The 23,173-nt window shown below is 37.7% G+C and overlaps 1 protein-coding gene across 3 annotated transcripts in view; it reads right to left on the reverse strand.

Annotated features, from left to right (window-relative positions):
• The window catches only part of LOC105151162 (uncharacterized), a 303,301-nt gene that overhangs the window by 96,154 nt on the left and 183,974 nt on the right, over nt 1-23,173 (reverse strand). For all 3 annotated transcript variants that reach the window (XM_087413985.1, XM_087413987.1, XM_087413986.1), the window contains one exon: nt 5,921-6,038. In XM_087413985.1, the coding sequence (XP_087270111.1) occupies nt 5,921-6,038 (118 nt within the window). The remainder of the gene's footprint in view (nt 1-5,920; nt 6,039-23,173) is intronic.

Here is a 23,173-nt window from a genome sequence, read left to right on the forward strand (position 1 = left end):
ACTAAAAAAAAATATAGGAACATGGACTATCATGGTGGTCGAGAGAGAGGACAGGTAGAAAAAAAAATAAGAGGAGAACAATTAAGGAAGGACGAAAAGTTGGTGGTGGCCAGAAAAAAGGTGAGGCTCTCGGATACCAGATATGATCTTAAAAGTGGGTCGGTAAACTGCAGCTGCAGATCTTTGTCCCGCAGGGAAAAGCGAGCGTGATAGCAATGAGGGACGTTTCGCCGAAGTCGTTACCGTTAACCATCACCAGAAACGAGGGTGGCTCGTGTCGGTGAGAAGGCAGGAAGAGCCGACGATCACGTCAGTTTCTCGAGAAGAAGGGAGGGATAAAAGGATTGATGCGCGTCCATAACTCATGCGGAAATGCGGTCAGGTGCACAACTGGATCAAACGAGAGATCCCCCGCGATCCTATCGTCCTGCGATCTGCCGCTCGTGACTCTCCATCCTACGTGATACACGATATATACGCGACGGGTTGCCAGCCACCGGGATGTTCCTCGGCTTACCGTTTACTCGCGCGATCGTCTATTAATTATTAGTCGTGGTATATCTGGTTGCAGTGAGCACCGATACCGCGCTACTGGCCTCATCGATATTCTCGCAAATAATCGTGCAAGTCGTTCGTACGTAAGTCAATGTGAGTCAAAGCAATATGTATATGTACAGGATGTTTCAAAAGTAGAGGTCAATTGCTCAGGAGATGATTGGGAATTCAAAAATAAGAAAAAAGTTAGTATGAACATGAATGGTTGATAGGTTCGGAATACGTTGTTTTCTGTAGGGTTCTGATCTCTGTCAAGAAATACTAAGTGGGCTGTACCTTCATGTAGGGACGAGAGGTGCCATCCTGAATAACATTAAAACAGTCTGTAACTTTTATTTCATTAAAATTATATTATAAAATTTATAAAAGCCATCTCTTTTTTTCAATTCTGATAAAGTTCAAAAGCAAAGTAATTTCAATTTTTAGCATAAAAATGGCAATCATTTTAAAATAATATTATAAACAAGAAAAATATCTGGTTGAAAATAAACGAATTAAAAAAAATTCTGGTTATATTAATCAGAATTCCTCAACTAGAATTCTAATAATTTGACTAAAAAATTCTGATTCGTCCATTTTCAATCAAAATTCCAATTAATTTAACCAGACATTTTTCTCAGTGAAGCATTTCAATATCATATTTATATCATCTTTATTCTCGTTTTTTAGTTCTAATTGCTTCTCAAGCAACTATCCTTCACTTTTAAGGTACCCTGTATTTATAATCAGGTTTTTGTTTGTATAATTTAAGAGCATCTCATTTCGAAAGTGAAGAGGAAACGAGATTTTTGTCTTTGTCGGATTATCTCAATTACATGCATTTTTCGAGAAAGAAGGAAAAAAAAATTGTCTAGACACTTTTTTTATCTAGACACGTATAATTAGTATTACAAGTTTACGAACAAATAAAATTGCGTTAATAAGACGCATCGTCACGAATCCACTTACATTGTATACATTTTCACGCGGGTATCCGTCAGTCAATTTCTCACCCTCCTCCTTAATATAACGATCAAAGCTCCGATTCATCGCCGGATAAACCGGCGATGCGAGTTAACGGTGAAAGACGAGTCGAGGTCAATTTCGCCTGGCGATGCATTCGCGAATTACTTTTGGTGATTCGACCTTTCACCGCGACCAATCAAGTTATTACGCGTAACGCAAACCGCGGGAGTCTCGCTTGACGCTTAATATATTTCTCCCGTGTGAGATATAAGCTTTCAAGACGGCCACTGCAAAAGCCACTGCGGTGAAACATGACTTGTTACTTCACACTATGACAATCTCGAATTAAGAAAGTTGCATGGACCCGTTACACGTGTAGATTCTAAAGATCGCAGATTTTATCGTTTGCCATCAACTTATCTCTTATAATAAACACCAATTGATCATCTTCTTTTGACATTGTTCGATAACAGTTTAAAATTCACTTAGCACGTGCAAAGATACATGATGTTGCAATTTTATCAATTATTTCGAGAATATATTCAAAGAATTAAAAAAAATAACTTAAAAAATTAAATAACTAAATTAAATTAAATTTAAACGATAAGTGTTATTTGTAAAAATTTTAACCTGTCAATTGCATTCTTGATATTTTTTTGGCACAAGCAAAATTTCACTCTCTTTCTTTTTCAATTTTATTCAAATGTCAATTTAAACAATTGAATTTTTGAAAAACTATTCGGTAAATATAATAGAAAAATGTTAAAAAATAATCGTGGATTTTCTGACTTGAATAGTATTGTATAAAAAATTTAGACAAAAAAGACTGATTGTAAGCAGTAAAAATATATTGCACAGTTAATATCTTTTTTAACAAGAACCGTTATTGCAGGCACTCCGGTAAACAAGATATCTCTCGGAAACCAAGAAGATCAAAGCTTATGAAATGATACGTTCTGTAGCATAGCATAGGCAATATTTACTCATAATACCAGCTATGCAAATATATGCAAATATAAATGCAAATCCAGGAAGTACAATCAAAACGGAAACGCGCAGTCGATTAACCGACAAACCACCCACCGTATTTCTATCAGCGAATTTCAATTAGCCAATAAACTTCGTTCGATACCTGCGGACATGCACGATGAGTGCACTTAATGCGCGATAACGGGGTACATACTACGCTTTCGCCATTTCACCTTCAACTCGCGTGAAACTAAGGCGTGATCAGAGCGAAGTTAATATTTTACCTGATCTACGTGTAAGATAGGTTTCGCCGGATCTAGGAAACAACATGCAAATAAAAATCGTCAATCTTGAGATAAATGTTAATAATCAATTAATTAAGAATAAACATCACAATTGTCACCCCTCTCTGGTTTTCAGCCGAAGACTCCAGTTTTTGGAGAAACCTTTAGCTCTTCAGCTTATGGAAGATTATTAAATAATCTTCTTTTAGAGAACGCACTACAAGACAATAATAATTTTAATAATCGATCTCTGGCAAGATAGTGAGATCTCCGACAGAAGAGATGGCAACCGTACTCTCTAAAATTTTTAAAGTAAACCTCACTCTGAAGAGTGAAATCTCACTCTTAAAGATTGAAAATTGAGTCTTTTTCAAGACTGCCTCAAATTTCACTCTTTACAGTGAAATTTCATTCCAAAGAATTTAGAGAGATAATAAAGATTTTTAGGTAACGTTCTCAGTAGTGCAGGTATCGAAATACCACAAATTTATACACGTAAATATAATATTATCCGACAGTCAACATCCGAATCGCAGTATAGATCTGCAGCTAATTTTGAAATGATTGCATATTCCCGATTATCCATCGATCACGCATGATCCGTCCGATTAAACGATTTTTCACAGATTACGCGACGAGATGAAAGAGCGCCGCGCCAAGTATCTCGTCAAGTCAAGATATTACGCGGCACGATAACGCGGTAAACGTGAAGTTGCGTATGCGTTTTACGTGCACGTGGAAATTCCGGGGTCAGTTTCACGCAAAGTTCCCAGACGTTTCGTCGTTTTGCTCGGTAGCGCAATAAATCTGCATCCGCCGTGCTTATCCGCGAGTAATCTGCCACCGATAGCCCAGCTAGGCGCTATGTCAACGTCGATCCTCGCTTTCCCACTACGACCACAGAAAAATGCTAATGAATCCCGCGCGCCGTACACCGCATGGTATATAACCGGCACGCTGATTTATGGCGATCGTGTTCCGCTCAGAGGATCATTATGACACCGTCGGCTTTCGTCGCGGATTCCACGGCGCCCCTCTCGAGATTAGCTCGCGTGTGCAAGCGGCAAATACACGCTCCCGTGCCTGCCTGCTTTTCTTCCGGCAACGAAAGATATCGACATATAACAATGCGTATTGTGGCCACGCGAGATGATAACTCGGCCGCGATAAATTAGAAGTATCGCTCCGGCCTGGATAGTCCTGGGAACACGAGCGATAGGTCGTTTACGCGAGTTTTGGTATCGCAAACGCGTTTTTTTTTTTTGCTTCGTGGTATCGACACGGGAAATCGTCAGTCAAGCCAGGGTATGTCTCGTTACGGCGATCTTTCCTTATAAATTCATATTAATTCTCGTGAAGTTTGAAAGCGGCAGCGCGATCTCGCAATGCTTTTCCAGAAAGACCTCCTTAATTATCCTCGCATATCGAGATATATCGCGATCTGAGAAGCCCACGGGGACGGCTGATCAGCTGTGTGAATTAAACTTCGCGCTGGGATACCCGATGAAAGGCGGTATACCGCCATCCATGACGTGGCGAAAGACAACGTCGATGAAATCGACGCAGAAATTTTCCGCCACTTTTTCCCAGACCGGCGGGAAAGAGTCGCCGACGCGGAAACGACGGACGCTGGCTCGCTCGCGTCGAAGATGCCGAAAGATAGATCGACGTGTTTCTTGCCGAGAGATGCCCCGAGCATAATAGCGCGCGCTTTTCTCGTTCTTCGTTTTCCGTCCCGTTCTTTCCACTGTCGACCCGATACTATTCTCCCGCTTGTACGCTTCCCGACGAAGCGCATGAGAGTTCGGCGTTATCGGTTGGACAGAAAATCATAAAGCCGCGTGATGACCGATACTAGCGTAGCTATCATGCGTGATGTATTTTACGAGCTGGAGAGTATGCGAATGCGGTCGCAGAATCGCGGAATGACGGCGCGATTATCACGAACGAGAGAACGCAAATGCATTGAAAGCCAATGCGCAATGAAAAGAATGTATATCTGAGAAGTAAAATGATAAAAAGACGATTTTGTTGAAGTATCTAAAAATTTAGCTAGATAGAAATCTGAAAATAATTTGGTTGGACTATCAAAATTATTATGTAAGAAACTCGAACGTGGTGAGAGCGATGCTGTAAAAGTTTTAACATTCTAGCAATCAATTTTAAGTGCCTACATAATTTAATGGCCTAATAAAATATTCAGTGTATAAATGATATAAATGTAGAAACTATTTTTTTTTCCAGAAAAAAAACACAAAGTCTCTTCAATAATTCTTTTTCAATCCTTTGATTTTTATATTGAAATAAAGTTCAATTGGATGTCTCAAACAGACAATATATTTTCTCTTGCGCACATATCTCACATACATATAATATATTCATTAATTAACTAATTTTAGGTATTAATGTTTCAATTAATTAATAACTGATAATTAATAAATTGACAACAATCTCGTTAAATATTAGATGTTCAGCGAAAAATCCTTTTCTGTAATCGAATCGATGTCTATTTGCTCCGATTCGGTTCTCACGGTGTTCAATCGCCGTTGCACCGATATTAGAAAGCGTTCTGTCGGTAGGCACATCGTAAGCGTGTTAATTGAATAGCTTACAAACTAGAGAAGCTTCGTTAGAGAGCTTGTAAGAAGAGATGCGGTCAAGTTGGAAAGAACGGCAAGCCGCGACTCTGCTCCGTATCGACGATTATAGTGGGCGTGCCCGCGACTTCATGACGGTGGAAAATTATAATTATTACCGACATCGGCGTCGATCACGTTTATTTAACGGAAAGCTCACGCGCTCCTTCCTTCTCGCCCAGCCGGGATTAATAAATTGCCAATTCGGAGTCGGATGATTTCAGTTATTATCGGCTACAACAGCCTCGTTGAGGAGTACAGATGCCGGCGTAATAAATGGGTGTCTCGCGCCAGTATGCCGCGGCCGTAAAGTGTGAATTTTCTTGCGAGTTAAAAACGCCCTTCGTAAAAATTATCGCGGCCGCGTCGCCCGCTAATCGAATTCATAAATTATGGTATGGTTCAGCGGGCTCCGCACGCGCGACTGATCTCGCGATAATCCCGATTGATTTATTGGTACCCCGCAACAGCAGACCGTATAGTCTGATCTCGACGTGCGCCAAAGTGATGCATTATGCGATGAATACGTACCTAGGTAGACGAGCGAGGTAGAGTAGAAAAGACGACGTCTCTCTAATGGAAAGGGTTTCCCTTATGGATACATTGTCCTCGAATTCGATAACCGGTCTCCCGGCAACGTCCGAGTATCCTGCAGCAAACAATCAGAACAATTTTCGTTAGTATATCTTATTTAAAATTTGTCATCAAAATTGAACAGCAATTCGTTCATATAAAAATATTTTAAAACTGCACACGTAATAAAAAAGTTACAAAGTGATTGAATTTTTTCACCTAAAAAAAGATGCAAATCTCTAAAGATCTGCAAATCTCTAAAAGATAATTTTTCTGTGCGTTATTTCTTCGCATGTTTAGCAGAAACAGCATTGTAGCAGATACATGCGATGGCGCAACATGAATTGTCTCAACGGTCCAGAAAATGTTGGCGAGCATGGCTGATTACAGAGCATGATTCGATTTACGATGAGCGATTGCCGATTGCAATCTTCCTATCCGGCATAAATTATTAAATGACATCCTTTTAGTTGTATCTACCTCGGGAGAGTAGGTCATCTTTGAATAAGGTCTCTTAGCTACGGGGTGAAATGTACCAGCAGTGACATTACAAACAATTCCGTGATCGTAATAGATAATGCCGAGTAACAGTTCGTTTTCATCCGTGTTATTGCAGATCGTGATGTCGGGATCGTAACCTAACTATATACTACTGATCATTAAATAAAGCCGACGCCTCTAAGCATTGCTTAAAGATGATCTGCGTTTGAGAATGTAACAATATAAAAAAAAGTTCTACAGATGAACATCATGAATGTTAATTACTAATTGACTTCGCATTTATTGTCTACAAGTAGTAAATAAAAATATATTTGAAGAAATCGATAGAGAGAAGTTTATAACTAGAAATATATTTTACTATTGTACGTAGAAGAATAAAATATTCAGAGATTAGCACAAAAATCAACACAATCACTTTATATAATTTAAAAATAATATAAAATCTGTGTATGTATTGAATATTTTTTTTTACTTCTGTTGTCTACAAATTTACACATTCATAAAATTTGAAACAGTATCAAAAATTAAATTTGTATTTTTATAATTTATATTTTTGTAAATTAATATATATAACACTATTAATAAGATATATTAATAGCATTTAGATATAAATAAATCGTATTATAAACACGAACTGAAAGAAATCAATATACAATGTAATTTTCTATTAAGATATAAAGTTCTATGAAACATTTCATATGATGAAGGCTTCGTTCTGCTTTATTTATATATTTAGGCACACACATAGTAGTTTAAAATATTTTCAAAAGTATCCACGTAAATAATAGGTATTATTTAATCGATTATGCAATAAAAATGTCCAATGACTGACAAACAGTCACGCTAATCCCAGCTTTAAAATATCTCAAAAACTTAACTTTACACCTTTTATTTTCTATGTATAATAAAACACTAATTAATTGCTCAATTTCTTGTCTAGAGTTTAATTTACAGTTACCGCAGCTAACTCAAATGACAGTGAAACTAAAGATTAGTTTTAGCTTTCATACAGTGATTTTCATTATCATTATTATTATTTATCGTTCAATCATTCAACGATATTCTATCCTATAATTACAAACAGTTCTGAGATATGATAAATTAATCATAACGACATGATTTGCCAATATATACCCAAAGCCCGATTTCTAATGTGTATCAATAACATATTTCAAGTATGGTATATTTACTTTGTGTTATTTGTAACAAATGTGTTATACAAGATTATATAAAACTATCATATGTGTATTATACGTTATAATAAATCACGATAAAGCAACACTTGCACTGTATTATTAATATTAAAAGAAATAAACCGTTGATAAAAAATGATATGTAGCTACATTAAACTTGTAAATAAACAGTACTTCACAATATATGTAATAGCAGATATTCGTTTCTGCGTTCACGTTTAATAATTTAAATACCATAATGATACAGATTATGGTCCAGCTACAACGTTAACGGATAAAGTGTCGATCGTTCTACAAATACGTCAAAATAGATTTCTCGAATCAGCGTATCGCCTCTGCGATCGCAAATAGACCGCGTGGGCGGGTTTCTCCCTTTTCATGCACGACGAACGGCCGCTCACGCACTCGTTGTTGCGTTAATCGAACTGCACGCATCGCGGCCACTTATCGCCGCTAGTGCGTAGTGGCTGCGTCGAGTACCGCAACCACCAACAGTGGGCGCTCAGCTTTTTTAACGATCGCGCTCGACGTTCGCTCGAATTACCATAACCGATAGATTACCGATGCACCATGCGCAAGCGAGGGGTTTCTCTCGGAATGAAGACGTTAATCCGAACTGCCTGCTCGCTGGAGAATTACCGCCTCGCAGTGCAACATATTCAGCACTACTCTTATAAATGGTGACATTAATGGGACAGAATTCGATAGAGTACACGATATGATAGAATATATAAATATATTCAATTGAAATTCGCCTTTCAATAAACTACTATTTATTTAATGCCGACAATTAAAGAGCTGTAATTTTAAAATATATCTGAACAAATAATAAAATCTCTATTAATTTTTTTGTTAATCTTAATCTTTATTACATAATTTATCTTTTTAGATAATCTTAAATTAATTTCGGTTTTACAATAAAAAAAATTGAAATTTCATTTCCAGTGTGATAAATAATGAAAATTTATAGTTATAACATATAAAGGCGTTATCAAAGAACGATAATTGATACAATTGTATGCCACACGTAACGAACTGATCTGAAAGACGATTGTGTGATTGCCATTTTTCTACCGACATAAAGCGATCTTCTCAAAGCTACGTTTTGTGCACTCGGAATATCGGCCACGGGTTGCAGATGATCAGCAGATTCGCTCGGGCGCATACATATATCCGTTTCGCATATGCGCGCATTCGCCGATCGCCGATCGCCTCTACAAATCGCCGATCGTTCATCATCATCGTCTCACTCCTACCCGATAAAGACTCAACACGGACCCAGCTCGGCTTTTAACGTAAATCAAGCGTGCTTATGGTCGGCGCGACGTCTCCTCTCCCTCTCCTCGCGAAAAGAAAGCCCCGTAGTTCTGGAGGCGTCGATTCTTTCGTCTCGTCTTCTCCGCGCGAGCGAGAGCGAGCCGATCGCGCGGAGTAGCCGCGAGGCGCGCGTCGCGTATACGGGGCGTGCGCATGGTGTGGGACTCGTGAGAAAGATGAACGATAGTCAGATGGATACGTCAATATGCGTGCCATTAGCCGTTACTTTTTGGATTTATTGCACGATGCCCCGTAAATCCCCGTGATTTCTAATTACATGGCCGCATTTGCCCTCCCCCTCCCTCCCTTCCACCCTGCCTCTCTCTTTCATCTCCTTAACTTCCTACTTGTTCTAGCGGCTCTTCGCCAATCAATTTCTATTAAAATGAAAACGTCGATGCACCGATCGCGAGATCGACGGACAACGCCTGGCCGCAATGCGTAATTCACTTCATAAATTATTATCCTATTTTGCTGCGACGGATATTGCGGACTGGCCGGAATTGCGGGTTCGTAATGCACTCGTGATTTAATCGCAGATTGATACTCGATGTATTCAATAGATAGCTGAGTGTTTAATTAGTCGATTGATTGAATTATCGAGCAATTCTATGAAAATAATAATTTCCGGTTATGCTGTTGATGATTGTTTAAAATTATATGACGCGTTTCAATATTTCTGTGTAAAATTATATGACTTGTATATCTGATTATTGCAAATCACGCATCGAAATCTTTTTCGGTCTCGAAACGCAATCAGAATAGTAATATCACAAATTAAATTGACAAACAATTTAATTTTTAATGCCCTTAAGCATTTTTATAAAAATATTAATAATCTGATGTTAATAAGAATATTAAATTAGCGAACAATTTATTGCGAAAAATATTGTCTCAGCAGGGATTCGAACGATAAAGTTCGAGAATATATGGGGCAGAAAAACGATTCCATCAAGAAATAATGTCGAGAAAGACGACATATATTTTTTTAACAATACACATTTCACACGTTTTCTAATATAATTTAATGTTGGTTCTTATTATCGGCAAATATTGAAGAGAAAGCTGCAAAGGTGTGAAAAGGATTGAAATAATCTTTCCTTTCTTGCCTGTATTTTTTTTTCTTTCTCCTTTACGCGTCTATGAAACCGTTATACTATGCCGTAAAAGCTAAGTTATATGAAACGTTTCTCGGAAACAAGAGGAGAGCGAAATTGCGTATTGTGAGTACAACAATTACATGATCGAAGGTGGAGGAGAGATGCAGGATCTTCAGCACGCTCGATATGGAATTTTCTACAAGAATATTGATAAGAGAGAAAACTCGTCGTCGTGTTCGGCTAGGCGTGCAGCAAATTGACCCTCTGAGCTCCCACAGGCACGATTCGCCTGTGGATTAACACTCGTTAGCTCGCCCAAGATGCTATAATCGCTTAATTAGTCGCCTCAATGCACCACCACGTACTTGTTAGGGTAATCGGCGATTATACATTCGCCGCGGCAAGTAGCACCGTAAGTTTCTCGCAATGTAAGCCCGTCGAGGAAGTTCCGCGATCGTAACTTCGCCGCGACAAATTAATGGCTTGACTAACGTTCTTTCGACTTCGACTGCATCGTACAGTTATCCGCGTGACGAATATTCACTTTCGCCAATGAGATTATTCATTAATTAATCACTGACTTTGCATTATTTATCTTCATTTTTATAGAAACTGTAAAATTTAGAAAATTATGCAAAATTAATATTAATGCTAGATATAAGTATTTTAAAGAAAAAATAAATATTGAATATGATTCATTGAAATTTAAATTCACAAGTAAATATCTGCAAATCAAATAAACAAAAATTTGTAGCGTCGTAAGTGAGAAAATTTGTCCAATATTTCAAGATGTCGCCTAACATTCTGAAAGTACTATTTGTTCAAATTTTCCGGATCGTATTACTATTTGGAAAGTTGAATTGATGCATAAGGATCAACGAGACATGTCATTCTTGTTTAGAAAAATATCCGTGGTAATACAGGAAAAAAATCTCCACCTCTATTAACCTTGAATCTTTCACCTTTCGATGGACCATCGACTTCTGCAAACCAGTCGTCGATCATACGCGATACATGCTCCAGGTGTTCTAGCCGAGTGCGGGAACATATATATACAATTCGATCCTTGACCTGAACCTCGTGTCGTACGTTTGCCTGTATACACTCGATGTGCACATATCGCGACGCTAAGATGACGTTAACCGCGCCCCGACATTATCTTTCCATCATGACCGTTATTGAGAAGCCATGAGAGAGACTAGCCAGTCAATTAGTAAGTGGCGGAATGGATCTCCGTTAGAAACACCACGCTACTGAATGGACCCAACATCGAAACAAATTCACAGCCAGAGATTGTTTACAAAATCTCATGGAGGATATTTCAATCAGATGACAGAAAATATCTTCGTTACAAGTCTTGTATTCATATACTGCATTTGTCATATATTTTCTTTACGTATCTTTCATGTATTACAACCATTTACAAAGTAAGTTTCAAGAAGTAACGGATCGAACGATCGTGTGAATCGTTAGTATAAAAATTACTTTATATTACATATTCCTTCGAAAAACAGTGATTCACACCGCTGTTGAACCCTGCCTGTCAACACTTGCAGAGACTCCGTTGAGCAAACTTGCGAGTGAGGACTCGCGAAACCGGTAATGCTGAAGCGTTACGAAGTAAATACAAACTTTACAACCATGACCTTGACTCTCGATCGTACGAATGCGGTTGCATCGGCCGTAAAGATCGCGGGATCACGCCCTCGTCTCTCGATCTCATCCTAAAGTATTCTGCCGGCATGACCGAGCCAGGGTCGGGGTGATACAGAATGTGTGTGCGGCATGTATAGTCGATTCGTGCGTAGCTAATGCACTTGATCCAATCGTCGACGTGATAACCATAATCACGTGCGGTCCAAGTATACCGCGGATACGTACGTACATATGTACACGATCGAGCTTGCGCGGTCGATTGCACGTCCGCTGAGAAGGATGCAGTTGCACTGCGTGATGCAGCGTGATGCACGTGCGCTGACGCATCGGGCCTAATGCGATTCGAGAAAGCCGAATCATCGTGGCATCCGCCTATTTTACAGAGTAACATGGATTTATGTGCCTAGTTACTCTCACGCTATTATACAACGCCGCGAAGAAGAAATAAATACTTCCATATACGAAAAAATAATTTTCATTGCGTTACAATACCGCAGAATTGATTACTGACTAGCTTCATGAAGTGAACACGCTTTTATAACAAAATGTAAATATACCAATCAAACTTTTCAAGTTAAATTTATAATAATAGATAGTTAAAATAGAATTGACATGTTATAATAAATTTAATTTACTCCTCTATGAGATCGGAAAAAGTAAACTTATCTAATACGTAATATTAGAAAAGCCTCTTCGGCTGAAAATTAGATAAATCATATTTATTGTTTGATCTTTCAGATTATATATTATAAAAAATTTAAGGTTAACTTTTTAATTTTTCAATTTATGCGTTTCCTATTGCACGAATATTTATCAAATGTCTATTTTTTTTCTTGCTTGTTTGCTATGTTCCTCACTCACGCGTCGTTCCACTAACATTACTCTCTAATACATTGACGATGCAAGGCCTCCTTGGTGAATCTCACGCCCCCACGCCAATAGATGCCCATTACTATTTACGAGCAGAAACGGACCAACCGGTCGCAGCTTCGTTTGCATATTCTGTTTTATTAAACTATACATATTGCGCTATAAATAAACGACATTGCACTAAAAAACATCTAAAAAATTCTCAAAAATTTTATGATTTCTTCCTTTTCCATAATAATTAATATTTCGTGTAATTATTATGGAAAAGGAAGAAATCATAAAAATTTGTCTGTCTTATTTTTTATTATAAACAATGTCTAAATACTATATAAAGTATATTATTTTGATTTCAAAGTTTATTGTTTATATCAAGAAATCATTAAAAAAAAATCTTAAATCATTAAAAAAATCTCTATACTAATTATAATTATATTTTTTAAATATTTTCTGATATCATTTATTAAATTTCTAATCTAAAAGCAATGAAATCTGAATCATAAAATTCTGCTTCTAATACTTTTTATAATTTTGAAACAAAATCTCAATCGCAAAAATAATATATTGTTCAAGTAATTATGAGACATATTACAACAAAACGATTTCCAAAAATTGTGAACGTAAAATTTATTAACACGTTCCTTTTATTGTGTATAAAAGTCACGCAGCGATCCGAAGAATTTGTTCCGATCTATCGTACCAATCGTGCGAATCTTTTTTCCGCGTTCGATGCCAGTTTCCCTAGAAAATAAGATCGGTGCACAGACCAGGTTTCGAGAAGCGACTCGTTCCACGAACACAGATCGGTGTGATAAGAGTGGTCGATAACGGGTCTTCGGCGGGTGGGCGTATTTACGTTTGCAGAAGCGATCAAGAGTACCTCCCGGTTATATGCCGATCGGAGATGGTTTGATACAAGATTATTCGAATCCTTGTTTACGAGCGCAGCATCGAGCAATGTGAGCAAATAATTCGATAAAGAGATACGTGCTTAATCAAGTACAAATGTTAAAATATTTGGTACAGCTATTAGTTAATCATAACAGATGATCAAAAATCTGTATAACTAAATATGTCTCACTAATTTAAGGGTTCCATTAATAAACAAAAAAATTATAATTTCTTCATGTTTAGAAATGTAAGTTTTTTTTTTAAATTTAACAGCTGCTTTATGATTACGTTATTCTTATAACTTGTTATAGGGAACTTGTTATAGGGAGCAGCTAAATATCATCTTTCTTAACTTGTAAATCTTGTTTGCGAATAATAAAGAAGTCAACGGTAAAGTCGAGAGTCTGGTAACGAACAGTTCTCTATCTCTCTCTCTCTCTCTATCTCTCTCTCTCTCTCTCTCTCTCTCTCTCTCTCTCTCTCTCTCTCTCGCAACTATTCGAATATCGATATTTACGATCCTGTCTGATTATTTCCGATTGAGTCTTGGAAGTATTAGGGCATTAGTTACCATGTGGCTGCTGGTCAGACATTACTTACATCCACGTGGACATTTCTCATAACAACCGGTCGAATATGCAGCAGCAGTTACTACTTGCATTCCTTGCTCCGTCGAGCGGCTTACCCATGAGTGCATTTACTACTTTCTCGCACAAGAGCGGCGCGAAATGTTGATGTTTTAGAATCACATAGAGCGCTTACAAAACAGATCAATTCGTGTATTGTATTCCACTGTCGTTTACTAAACATGGACACAGTAATGTAACATGAAACGCATAATATATACACAGCTGTTATGAGTAAATCTGATCATGTTCTAAGTTAATGGTTTACTTTGATCACATAGTTCGAATAATTTGGATAACTTTTCTCAAACAATTTAAACTTTATTAGTATCTACAAATTATTTTGTAGGATTTAAAATGATTCTCAGTTTAGAATTTGAAAAAAAATTACATATCGAATCGACATTTAACATAAGAAATTAATTTCATATTTTTGCATAAATCTAATTATTGAATTACTGTTTCAAATATATATAATCTGTAGATAGCGGCTTTGAGTTGATAATAAACGTGATTAGCGCAATAGAAAATTCACGGTGAGTTAATAAATCGTACAAAACGTTAGTCGGCAATGGTCATCAGAAGCGCATTGATCACTAGGAAGGAGTATCTAAATGAGAGAAATATTGATTGGACATACTTGTTGGGTCTAATCTGCGATTGCGATTACCGTTTGCATTCCTCTCTGACAAATCCGCGAAGTGCATTTATTATCACGCGACTCTCTGTACAAATAGTGTTTCAAAGCTGCAAATTTTTAAAATTAAAATCAGATATATGTCACTGATTTATGAAACATCATCAATATCGTATTGCCTAGGAGATTAGAAGCTAGGAACGTGGATCTTCGCAAAGAAATTAGTTGTAAACATCTGCGAGATATTTATTTTGACTAATGAACGCATTCGTCTCTTTGTATTTTGTGATAAGTCCATTGCTCTTGCTAGAGGATAATTTTCATCAATATACTATCTTACATATATTACGTATATTAGCTTTTGTAATATAATTCACAATAATTAATTAAAATAATAACGTTTCTAATGAAGAATAAACGATTAAACAAAAAGCACAACACAATTTATGCAATCACATGAATATGTATCGCTCTCAGTAATTAGAGTGAGGTAATTAGTGTAAATTCGCGGTAGCAGAGAGCGAATAAATCGCAGAAGTTGGCAAAACCTAGAACCGTGTTCAATTAATTCAATAAATACAGCCTGGCAACAGCCTGTTCCTTTGAGTATCTCCATTTCGAGAACAAGTCAACCGCTATGGCTTGTAGCTTTCTTACAATTAGCGTAGCCATTCGCACAGCGCCAATAATGCAGACACCCCCCCCCCTCCTGTTTGGGGAACCACGTGCATCGCAATTAGTCCCATGGAAAATCTGCACGGCGGTTAATAACGCATGTCGATAATCGGGCGAGGTGCATCGATCACTCGAGAAGGCATTATCGATTGGCCTCAGCGAAACCTTATCCTGCGCCGCGCGATGCAGCACATCGACATCGGACAGCCTCCTCTTCACTTGGGATCTGGGTCGTACCCTGAATTCAGTCTGCGTGCGCGATATCTACGATTACCGCGTAATTGCCTGCGTGCCCAGGCCGCGGCCTAAAGAGCACCTAAAACGAGGGCCGGGCCATGATTATCGAGTATCGAAAATTATAATGCTCCACCGTCTCGCGTGCATCACCGGTATTAAATGGCGAGAGGTATGATTTCGCGACGATTTTTTGAGGGAAAGCAAAGCTCGCCGAGCGCGTATGCCCGTAACACAGTAAGTTTTACGACAAGCAGATTTACATGGCTGCCGTGGATTACGCGATAAATTACAATATTAATTTCTTGAATAATGTTCTGCTTGCAAATTTACGGTTTTTTTTTTAATACATTAACCCATATTTCGACCGCACCTTCGTTTCAAAATATGAGTATGCCTGTTATTCTGTTTACTTAATATGAAACATTAACGCCAAATTGAAACGAGGAATAATTAATAAATAACTAATAAACTACAGACATAATTATCCAATGGTATTATTGAAAGAAGTGCATAAAAAGATAAGTACCTCAAAGGGTCAGATTCTGACATAGATTGTAATAATTTATTTATATATAAGAGAAGCCATGCGCGATTACAGAATCGTAAACTACTGTACACTCCAAAAAGTCAAAGATAGCCAAAAATTCTTAATAACTTTTTGAAGAATAATGAACAAGGAAGCAGGATTTCTTGAATCCTTATCTTCTCCGTTAGATAGCAAATCCAGAACCTTTACAAACAAGCTAGTAAAACTTTCCTCGAACGCGGATGCAACATGATTCCAATTTATGCTTGGATTTTCAGAAAGCCTTTGATTTGTTATAGAACGCAAGAATATCCAGACTCATAAATAAGCCCTATTTGCATACGCATACACGTTCGTGTTTCGTGGCTTTCAAACTTCATTAGCCACAAGGTTAGCGAATAAACACGGAAAGAAGCGGAAACTAGAATCCACTTAATCTGGCCGATCCTAATGCAAGATACACATTTCATGTTTTTATCAGTTTGCAACTTGCGTGAACATTACCGGCGAATATCGTCATAAGCTCATTCCAGTCGCATGGCAATGTTTCAACGTATTCAAGTGGAAAATCAGAATTACTTGGCGCACGTCCTGAACAACATCCTACCTTGAATAATCTCTAAAGAACAGGTAAATTTATTCGCTAGCAAAGACAGTTTCCACGGCCGAATTTCTATTTATTCCTCTTCTAAAGTTTGTATCATTAAGTCGTAACAGTTGATATATGTAAATTCATATCTTTAAGTAGCACTTCTAAATGTTTCATTACAACTTGGAAACGTTCCTAAATGTTTTGTTATAATTTGCATGCTCGAGTGGCATTTACTTTCTAAATCTTTTTTTGATTGTCGCACGTACTTGTGAAAAATAAGACAAATCGCGTCACACGCTTTGTAGATATGAATAGGAGATCCCCAAGATTTTCTAATTTTCTCATCATTGCGATACAAGCGGTAAAGGCAGTAATTATGTGAATCGGGTAATCGAGATTTTCATAATAACACGAGAGGCAGCCGATGATCGCATAGCCGTAACGAGCCGTTTCTAAATCGCTGAAATCGTGATATCAAAGTGTTTGCTCAGCCATCACGCTCTCGCGTTTAGATATGCGCGTGCCATCTTCGATAATGTTTCGATAGTGGATCATAGTTTATCGCATATCGAATGTAATAACGGAATGTATGCCTCTCTTTTTGCACGTTCGCAGACACGTATTTATATCCCGGTTTAGCCATGCTTCGATATATTCTCAAAGTAACAATTTCGTAATCCCCTAATTACAAGGCTAAGGGTTGAATATAATCTGGCAATCATTAAGGATGTCTTACATATTGAGAATACAATATCCTTCTTTCCCTCTTCATTTTAAAACAATGCTGACCGAAAAAATTTTTTCTTAAAAAAATATATAAGATAGTAGCAAACACACACCAGTCGTAAGTCTTGCTGTTAGAAGTCTATAAGGAAATATATTATTTTGTTAAATTGATACAGAACATATTTTAAAAAAATATAATAAATGACATTTATTTTATAGAATTCATTTTTTCATTAGAATTGTATAATATAAATTTGGAATTATGTTGCTTCTTAATTCTGCGACACATTTTTCCAGATACTTTTACTGTTGTATGCAGAACGTTGTGTTCCATATCTGATTCATATATTGCAAGCTTGTATACCAAATGTACAGTTAAAAATTATGGTATGGTGTGTGTGTAGTCCCCACCTTCTCTTGCTACGTATTTAATTATTACGTCGCTCGAAGCTCACACGCTCGAAATAACGCACAATGTACCGTAAACCATGCATAACTAATTAGACTAATAAACTCGGGGCGCGATTCGAGCCGGCACGAGAAATCCCCTTCTCATAAATACGTCTATTATCATAACTCGTCCATACGCGGGCGGTGAGACGCGGAAGAGACGTAAATTTTCGCTATTTTCCACGCGTGATAAATTATCGCGGTCCCGATGCGCGCAACACACACATCGCCGTTTTTCTGAGGATGACGTGCAAGACTCTCTAGCCTATTCCGCCCACATGAAGGCCACGAGCCTCCTGTTGCTGGTCAGGCACGCATCAAGGCGTGTGTGCGTTACCGTACGATAAATGGCCATTGATTCATCGCGGACGGTATACGGTGTCACGATAATAAAATATTTCCATGTAATTAGGCCCGCGAGAGTACCGACCGATACGCTCGACCAGTTAAACGCGATCGATCGATGACGGCTATGAAATGCCGGATATGATGGTACTCGATTTAAATACCCGCATGCGTTATTAGCGCGTGGGTCGACTTTCGTAATACAACGAATGGGATTATCGCCGACGTTTCGAATTGTTCCCAAAGCACCAATTATAATAAAACAATAATCGTGCGCGCGACACACATAACGTAAAAACGCGCGTTCAATGTAATAAATAATTCAAAAAACAATAAATTATTTTTTAATTACTCTGTATATATTATGTGTGCAATGCAGAATAGATTTTAAGATATATTATCAACCTTTCGTCTGTCAATCTAAGTCTTTTCTGATATAACATTTCACTCTTAAATTTCTTCGAAATAAAGGAAGACAGTGTTCCTTCATAAAATCTCATTAAAAAATTATTTCGTAATGTAATAGATATGTTGAAAAATAACCATGAATTTTTTCACATCTTTTGAAAGCCTAAAACACTAAAGAAAACTTAAGCTAGACGGAGGGAGTAAAAATATGATTACACAGATGGAGAGTTAAATTACAGAGATATAATAATTTATTAATTTTCTATTTTTAATTAATAATTAAAATATTTTATTTATAAATATTTCATATTTTTTTCTTTGCTAAGTATTGCTATGCACTTTTCTTGGATAATCGATATTATTTAGACAATAAAACGCGAATATACTTTCTTATAAAAATAAAAACATGCACGTTTATAAATATATAGTTCTATTCAAATGTATGATCTTAATTAATATTGATGCTAGAAGAGCCCAAATACTACCACCTAATCATCTTAGGTTGGATTAATCGTTTCGGTCGTGTGTAATCATATTTTCTCGCCGCATCTACTTAATCACCTTTAGTATATCTTTAGTGTCTACCATTCCAGTACATCTACCTATCGCAAATGTTCGTCTAGTAGCATCGGCCGTAGGCGGTGATATGGATCTTCCGTGCTGGATCCTCATTTCACTTCCTCTCCTTTGCATACCTGATATTCACCTGTTAAAAGTGCTTTATTCTAAACACAAGGTACGCCAAATTGCAAGCCGCAATTTTGTCTATCTCAATGAAATGAAATCCCCTAGGAAAACCGTCGTGTTCCGAAGTAAGAAATTAATTTACAAAATAGTAATTGTACAATTCTTACGTTGCATTAATAGTACTGAATATGACACAGTTATATAGCATATAAAACAATAAGCCACAGTATACATAAAAGATTTCAATATGTATAAAACGTAACCAATTATGTTTAGAAAATTCCTAAATTTAATTAACTGACAATGAAAAGCAATTCGAACGACTCAGCAGGTACATTGGAAAAGTTGCCACATCATAACGTTAGACATATAACTTTCAACTAGATTTTTATGGAGGTAATCGAAAGTTGCATATAGTAGTCAGCTTATTAAAACTAAAGTCGGTTATAATCGACACACAAGTGAAACCGGTCTTAAACAATCATGTATTTAGCCGCTTTTCAGCCGCTTAAATAATCCCATATTACGCTCGATCTTCCGTCTGTGAGCATATTGCCAGACGAAGATTAGTCTCGGCCAAGTCACCACGACAGCGGTGTGCCGCCATGAACGACTTTATCGTTGAGCGAGAGAGGTCGTAAACAGTCGACCGCTTTCACGAGACTTGTGGCGGGTTAGTATGCAGCGTGCTCGAGTTCAAGTTAGGCGAATCAGTTTGATCTGCGCATTAGTTTGAACCCTGTGAAGAAGAGGCACGGGCAATCGTCTTGCCACACGTACGATTCGCAGACATAGTTCGACCTGCATAAAATCGTAAATCATACCACCGTGTAAATACGTACATGGTGTCACAATTTACGCCGCTGCTCGATCTAGTCGTCGTTCGTTTAATTTAACGAGGATATCCAGCTGCTATCACGCTGATATATCACGCTTCTCAGAGCACAAAATACAGAGTGCTTCATAAACTTTGTACAAAAATTAATATTTAAGAAACATTTGATGGGATGCTATATTCTTCTTTAATATTAAATATTTATGTAATTAAACTTTGCAGGATGTTATCAAAATCTGTAATTAACTACACTAATTAACTTGCTGCGTTCCTAAAATTACATTTGCTCTAATCTCTCTCATTCTCTCTTTGAACGTTAAATCTTACGTCTTGTGAATTTTGATCTAAAAAAATCTCTCATTTTAAGTATATTGAAAAATCGATAAAATTCCATTTGCTTTATGAAGCATCCTGTATAATTTCTCACCGCTGTTCTCGAGGATTCTATTACACACTCTGCTCACCTGCTGCGACCGTGTACGCGCCACGCAGAGAGCTACCTTATAAATCTACGATTCCTGGCACAAATCGAGTCGAGACGGTTTCTCTTGACGTGGCAACGTTTTCCCAATAATTTATGCGGATATGCCTAATCGAGTTGACGAATTAAGTCAAGTTCCAATGGACGTGGAATGAGTTTGCTAATTGACCAAACCTTCTCATATGTGGATTAGATTTAATCAAGCAAGATAGCAAAATTTCGATCGTGCACGAGTCTGCTTCCGCAAATTTCTCGCAAATTTCTATAGGACTTGCGGAAAAAGCGACGGTAAGAAAATACGTGACGGTCGCAAAGACCATCACCGTACCAGCGGGCTCGTTAATGCCCTCCAATCCGACTCTCTCGAAGCACCCGCTTGAACTTCGGCCGCGGTCGTTTGTCGTACTTGCACCTCTTTGCCCGGCGGGCGTAAACGCGGCACGACGCTGCGATCTCCTGCACTTCCTCTTCCTGCTCCGTCCCACCTCTTTTAAAGCGATCGCGGCTCGACTAGGCTCTGACCAGCTAATCGGCGACAAAGCGGCAGCTTCGCCAACTACGGGATTACAGTTAGGCACCCGGTGATCTCTCCAACAGGGAATCCGTGGGAAGAGGAAAGGAAACGACTAGGGAGAAAGGAGAGGATATAACAAGGGAGTCTTGAGCTGCCGTTGCTTGAAGAACGCGAAGAATCAATGAGGAAGCCTGTTCGGATGACGTACTGAGAGACCCACTTCGTATACCACGAGACTTGTAACATTAGACGATGGCTAGGGAAGCGAATTAGCTATTTATGTTTAACTTTCAATACATATTTTTACACAATTTATACGATCCCATGCTCGTGTCAAAATAAATCAAATATTTCTTATGAAAGCAATAATGATTAAATAATACTCTACTCATTAGCCGTAAAATATTACAAATCCTTTTATTTTTATAAACCAGACATCTGTGACGGTAAAAAATATTGTTAGTAGTATTGCTCGCCAAACTGAAGAAGCGCAGCTATCATTAAGGTAAAAATAACAGCGTTTACATTATGAATATCCAAAAAAATGCAACTGTACTTTTAACAAGCTAAAAGATAATTTTATTAGTGTTCTTCTTATTTAGCCGAGCAATTGACGATCATCATGCCCATGCATGCACTGTTATTTCAAGAGTGAGTAGAATAAGCACGTTATACGCGCGCGCGCATATAAAGTCCTTGCATCCTGTGTGATTTTGCACAATAGGTGATTATCTAAAAGATAGCGTTTAGATTTCTTGAACGGACAGAGTGCGCTTCCGCCTGGCAGATTGTCAACAGTAGACTTTCTCGTAAATTCTTACGTTCTCATGACGTACCGCATTGGTATCACAGGAGGAATGGTACATGCAACGTGAACATGTAAACATTAAAGTGTAGAAGATCGGAGCGACGTGAGGTGGTCGGAAAATCTCGCGAAGATTGCTCGAGACGAGTCGGAAACTGAGCCCCGCGGGCAGCTCCAACGGGATCCCACGAAACCGAAACAACGTTGCGCTTTGTTGCAATCAAGGTGGCGGAATGAAGGAAGTGAACACGACGAGAGGAGCACCGCAAGCATCGAGCACTGAAGGCGGAATCGATGGATGAAGAAAGAGAAACGAGAGGAGCCTAACGAGACACGCGAGGAACTACCTTTGGAAAAGAAAGGCAGTATAAATAGGTGCGGGAATGTGAAGTACGAAGATACGTGGGTCGAGGCGAAGAACAGTCAGAAATACTCGAGGATCTGCTTGAAGGTGAATCTGCACGGTTTTTTAGTTTGACAAATCATCCACAGCAAACAAAAAATAGACAACGTATATAATTAAAAAAAAAGAAAAGAAAAACGAAATTCTCTTTGCTATTATTTACCTTTAAAGGGGACAGAAATCTATTTTTTAAATTAAGTATCTTACAGTTTTTCCTTAATTAAGATTTATTAATTAAGATAATTCATTATCTCGTTGTATTCTTTGTTCCAAATATAACATTATTATTTCAATAATGTCACTGTGTGGTATTATTTTGATATAATACAATGGCTTTACCATCCTATAGAGATTAATAATAGAAAAGATTATCAACCAAATTTAAAAAGAGCACATTGAGTGATTTATAATCGGCACATTTATAATTACACATTTAACTCGATTTTTTAAAAGATTACATTTGCGAATTATATTACACTAATATAGTCCGTTTCTTTAATTATTTCCTTAAAAAAAAAACTTAATTGTTCATTGCATTCGCTTTTTATGAGTCATCGGAGACGATCGTTTAAAATAAATTGTGTAAGTTCGCTTTTACCTAGCTGCGAAAGGGCAATTCACCTCTAAGGGTCTCGTGCGATCGTACCAAGTCCCGTAAGAAGCGCCGTGTGCGTTTTACTGTAATTAAAATTAACAACTAATGGCACGACGTGTTTCTTACCGTTTATTTCTCTAGTTC

This window comes from Acromyrmex echinatior, chromosome 15 (assembly GCF_024713525.1).
Source record: "Acromyrmex echinatior isolate Ae372 chromosome 15, ASM2471352v2, whole genome shotgun sequence".
Classification (NCBI taxonomy): Eukaryota; Metazoa; Arthropoda; class Insecta; order Hymenoptera; family Formicidae; genus Acromyrmex; species Acromyrmex echinatior.